At 67.7% G+C, this 4,835-nt stretch overlaps 1 protein-coding gene across 1 annotated transcript in view; it reads right to left on the reverse strand.

Moving 5' to 3' along the window:
• The window catches only part of KIF5A (kinesin family member 5A), a gene marked incomplete at its 3' end in the record, with an annotated part of 10,873 nt that overhangs the window by 3,739 nt on the left and 2,299 nt on the right, over positions 1 to 4,835 (reverse strand). Inside the window, exons 2-13 of the mRNA XM_026058499.1 lie at positions 4,466 to 4,553; positions 3,887 to 3,960; positions 3,673 to 3,777; positions 3,487 to 3,535; positions 3,212 to 3,267; positions 3,010 to 3,097; positions 2,305 to 2,429; positions 1,748 to 1,852; positions 1,460 to 1,608; positions 932 to 1,080; positions 627 to 835; positions 249 to 372 (exon numbers count right to left, since the gene is read on the reverse strand). Of these exons, the coding sequence (XP_025914284.1) occupies positions 249 to 372; positions 627 to 835; positions 932 to 1,080; positions 1,460 to 1,608; positions 1,748 to 1,852; positions 2,305 to 2,429; positions 3,010 to 3,097; positions 3,212 to 3,267; positions 3,487 to 3,535; positions 3,673 to 3,777; positions 3,887 to 3,960; positions 4,466 to 4,553 (1,321 nt within the window). The remainder of the gene's footprint in view (positions 1 to 248; positions 373 to 626; positions 836 to 931; positions 1,081 to 1,459; positions 1,609 to 1,747; positions 1,853 to 2,304; positions 2,430 to 3,009; positions 3,098 to 3,211; positions 3,268 to 3,486; positions 3,536 to 3,672; positions 3,778 to 3,886; positions 3,961 to 4,465; positions 4,554 to 4,835) is intronic.

The following is a 4,835-nucleotide window of genomic DNA, read 5'->3' on the forward strand; positions in this document are numbered from 1 at the left end:
GGTGGGGGGTCCCAGCAGGGTCAGGGTGGGGGGCGCAGGGGGTCCCTGATGGGGGGTCTGGGGGGAAAGAGTGGGGGGCCTGGGGGCATCCCCAGGGCAAGTCGAAGGGGGTCAGGGTAAGGGATCCAGGGTGGGTCCAGGGCATCCCAAGGAGGTCAGGGTGGGGGTCCCAGGGTGATCAGGTTGGGGGCTCCAAGGAGAGTCCCGAGTTGGGCCCAGGGGTCAGGGCGGGGGGCCCCAGCAGGGTCAGCTTATGGGGGCTATAGGGGCCAGGCAGAGAGACATGGGGCCAGGGGATCTCACCTCCTCCTGGTCCAGCATCTGCTGTTTGAGCTTCTCCATGATTTGACTCTGCTGGTTGATCTCGTCGTCCTGGGGGGAAGGAGGGGGGGTGTCGGTGCCACCCAGGTCCCCAAGGGTGCGGGAGCAGCACGGGGCAGTCCTGGAGGTCCTGGGGGTCCCTGGGCTGCCAGGTGACCCCAGGAGCCCCTGGGCTGCCTCATATCCTGGGGGAGTCCCGGGGGGGGGGTCCCCAAGGGTCCTGAGGGATCCCAGGAAGTATCGGGATCCCAGGGGGTCCCTGGTGGTCCTGGGTGGGTCTCTGGGGGTCCTAGGAGGGCACCCACCTTGTCATCCAGCTGCTTGTAGAGCTTGCGGATCTCCTCCTCGTACTTGCGGCGCTCCTCGTCGGAGATGTGGATGACGATGGAGGAGCTGTTGTCGTTGAGGGGCGTCTCTCCGGTGGGCTCCGGCCCCGACCCCGGCCCCTCGACGGTGCCGGTCTCCGTCTCCGCCTCAGCCCCACTCAGCTGCTCCGTCTCGGGCACGTTCTCCCCTGTGGACGCAGCCTCAGTTTCCCCATGCCAGGAGGACAGGACAGGGGGGCTCCCAGCCCTTCTGCCCCCTCCCGGACACCTGGGTCCCCCCTCACCGCTCCGCCAGCGGCTGAGCTCGGCCTCCAGCTTGGTGATGGTCTCCTTCAGCGTCTTGTTCTTCTCCTTCTCCTTCTCATACTTCTTCTTCCACTGCTCGGCCGTCAGCTCCAGGTTCACTGATGCTGTGTTCTTGATGGTCTTGGCCCTGGGGCAGGGGGAACCCCTCAGTCGGAACCCCCCAGCTCCCCCTCGCCAGGCAGCATCCCCCAGGGGTCCCCAGGGACCACCGCAGAGCCCCCAACCACAGCCACCCCTCAGGGTCCACCCTGCTCCCCTCCTGCCCCCAGAGCCCCCATGCTGCTGCTCCCCCATGGGAATTGGGGGGCATCACAGGAGCCTGGATGGGTGCAGGGGGTGTAGTTGGGGTGCAATGGGTGCATGGAGTGTAATTGGGGTGCAAGGGGGTGCAAGCGGTGCAGGGGGTGTAGTTGGGGTGCATGGGGTATAGCTGGGGGTGCAATGGTGCAGGGGGGCACATGGGGCGCATTTGGGGTACCCGGGGACCCTGATGCGCCCTCCCCTACCGCTGCCCGAACATGAGGGTGGATTTGGTCTCGGCGTCGTTGTAGCTGGACGGGGAGCAGCAGATGAACATGGTGGTGCGGCAGTTCCCCCCCAGCGAGTCCTGCAGGATCCGCGTCATCTTGCTGTCCCGGTAGGGCACGTAGGCTTTCTGCGGGGGGCACAGGGGCTCAGCGGGGCCCAAACCCGGGCGAGGGGGTCACCGCAGGACCACGGGGTCACAGCCGGCCCCCTGCCCCATGGGGCAGAGCAGGGGGAGGCCGGGCCGCGGCGGGGGGCCGCGCTCTCACCGTGCCCTCGGCCAGGGCCGAGATGACGTTGCCCAGCGCCGACAGCGACTTGTTGATGTTCTTGGCCTCGTCCAGCACGGCCCCCTCGGCCCCCGTCTTGCTGACCTGTGGGGCCGGGGAGGCTCAGACGTGCCCCCCCCCCCGGGGCAGCACATCCAGTTGCCCTGCTGGGCTCACCCCAGGGACCCAGGTGTCCGGGCAGAGCTGGTCCCACTGAGCATCGATGGGGCAGGGAGGTGGCCCCCTGCCCAGGGACCCCCAGAGACCCCCAACTGAGGGACCCTGCAACCCAAGGACAACCCAGGGACCCCCAGCTCCCAGGGATCTCTCCCCAGGGACCCCCAGAAGCCCCTAACCCAGGGACCCCCCCAGCCCAGGGCCCCCAGCCCAGGGATGTCCCCAACCCCAGGGTCCTTCAGCCCAAGGACCCCAGGGACATCCCCAGCCCAGGAACCCTCAGCCCAAAGGTGCCCCCAACACCTCCCAACCCAGACCCCCCCCCCAAGTCTGGGGAACCCTGGCCCCAGGCCCCCCCCCCAGGCCCAAGGTCCCCCGACCTTCTCGCTCCCGGCCAGGTCGACCAGGTAGAGCTTCCCGCTGAGCTTCTGCTCCGTCTCCACGTTCTCCTGCTTGATGTTGATGAGGAAGATGCTGTGGCTGCGGGAGCTGTGCTCGTTCATGTCTGTGGGGCGTGGGGAGAGGCTGCACACCGCAGCACTGACCCACGGCGCCCCACACCTTGGCGGCCCCACACCGCACCGACACACGGCGCCCCACACCGCACCGGCCCACGGTCCCCCAGGGACCCTACGGCACCCTGGGACCCAACAGTGCTCCAGGGACCCCAACGGTGCCCCAGAGATCCCCATGGCACCCCAGAGACCCCCAGAGATCCTCAGGGACCCCACAGGTCCCCAGAGATCCCCATGGTATGACAGGGACCCCCACAGTGCCCCAAGGACACCCACGGCATCCCAGGGACCACCATGGCCCCCTGCCCCCTGCACCCCACAGCCCCCCTATGGGTCCTAACACCCCCCATGGGTCCCACAGCCCCCCAATGGGTCCCAACACCCCCCATGGGTCCCTCAACCCCCCCATGGGACCCATGGCCACCCATGGGTCCCACAGCCTCCCATGGGTCCCCTGGTCACCTCATGGATCCCACAGCCCCCCTATGGGTCACACAGCCACCCCCTGGAGTCCGCAGCCCACGGGCCCCCCTCCTGCCCCCCAGCTCCCTGTCCCCCCCCGGTGCTCACTGGTGACGGCCACGTGCCGGTTCGACTTCCCCTCGTCGATCACGTCCAGGATCTCCTCAGGGCTGGACACGAAGCGCTCGGTGCAGCCCTGGGGCACGGGCAGGGGGTTAGGCCAGGGGGCTGACCCCAGCCCCCCAAACCTCCGTGGGTGCCCCCCATGGGGTGCCCCCCAGCTGGGGCACCCCCCCAGGACCCCCCTCACCTTGACGTAGGGAACCCGGTTCTTGTCCTCATGCACCGACAGGTTGGTCTTGGTCACTGGGGGGGACATGGGGTGAGGGGAGCTGAGGGGTGGAGGTGAGCCCCCGGCTTTGCCCCACTGCTAGGGCCTGCAGCCCCCAGCCCCACTGTGCCCCCCAGTGCTCCCAGTGCTCCCCCATACCCCCCCAGTGCCTCCCAGTGCCCCCCCCAGTGATCCCCAATACCCTCCCAATGTCTCCCACTCTCTGCCAGTGCCCTCAGAGCCTCCCCACTCACTGTCCAGCAGGTCCCGGATCTTGTCCAGATAAATTTCGAAGTAAGAAACCTGGCAGAAGGGAATTGGGATGTTGGGGGGGGGGACTAGAATCTGCCCCCCCTGTCCTCCTAGTGCCCCCAGCCCCATGAACCCCCCAGTCCTCCCAGTACCCCGGTCCCCCAGGCCTCCCAGTGCCCCCAGCCCACCTTGATGTGGAACTCAAGGTTCTCGTCCATGGAGTAGATGTGGTTGAAGATGTCCTGGGCGATGCGGGGGATGATGCCCATCTGCTGGGGGTCATGCAGCTTGCCCTGGGGGCAGCGGAGGGGGTGAGCCGGGAGTCCTCGAGCCCCTGTGGGGAGCCCAGAGCCCCCCCAGCCCCCAAGCCCCCCAGTCCGAGCTGCCCCCGGCCCCCCTCACCTCCATGGTGTGGGTCTTGCCCGACGACGTCTGCCCGTAGGCGAAGATGGTGCCATTGTAGCCGGCCAGCACGTCTGCAGTGGGATGAGAGCGGGCAGAGAGACCCTGGCACCCCCAGGACCCCCAGAGACCCCCCAGGACTCCCAGGACCCCCAGAGACCTTGTAGATCTTCCCAGACCCCCAGACACCTCCCCAAGGGACCCCCTGAGCCCCTAGGGACCTCATAGCCCCCCAGATCACCTCCAGGACCCCCAGAGATGCCAAGAGCCCCTGAGATCCCCAAAGGGACCTCGTGAACACCCCCAGGGACTTCACAGACCTCTCCAGGAGCCCTAGAGACCCCATAGACCCCTCATAAGTCCTACAGAGACCCCAGAATGCACTGAACATCCCCAGGGACCCCCCAGCTCATCTGCCCCCGCCAGAGTCACCTCCCAACCTGCCCCAYGCACTCATGTCACCTCCCAGCACCCTCCAAACTGCACCTGGATCCAGGCCCTTCCCGAAAAGCCTTCCCCTGCTAGGACCCAGCCCAGGGCCCCCGAGCCCCCCTCCTGCCGAGCCCCCCGGCCCCTCACCCTTGACGATCTGCATGGCGCAGGCATGGTACACCTGCTCCTGGGTGGTGTTGGGGGGGAAGACGCGGTCGAAGACATAGGGCTTGCCCTGGGGAGGGAATGAGGGGGTCAGTGTCCAAGGGACCCCCCCCCCGCCGCTGTCCCCATGGTGCTTGTGGCAGTGCTGGACCCAGGGCTCCCCTGGGGGGGGGACCAGTACATTCCAGTGGGTCCCAGTAAGAGGGGTGCAGCCACCTGCTTCTCCTGACCCCCCCATCTACCCCGAGGCCCCACACCTCGACTCCCATACACCCATACACCCAGTCCCTCCATACACCCCCTCAGACCTCCCCAGAACCCCCAAACACCCCCAGCCCCCATACATCCCCCC

The sequence above is a fragment of the Apteryx rowi genome, unplaced genomic scaffold, assembly GCF_003343035.1.
Source record: "Apteryx rowi isolate R43461 unplaced genomic scaffold, aptRow1 scaffold_1477, whole genome shotgun sequence".
NCBI classification, from domain to species: Eukaryota; Metazoa; Chordata; class Aves; order Apterygiformes; family Apterygidae; genus Apteryx; species Apteryx rowi.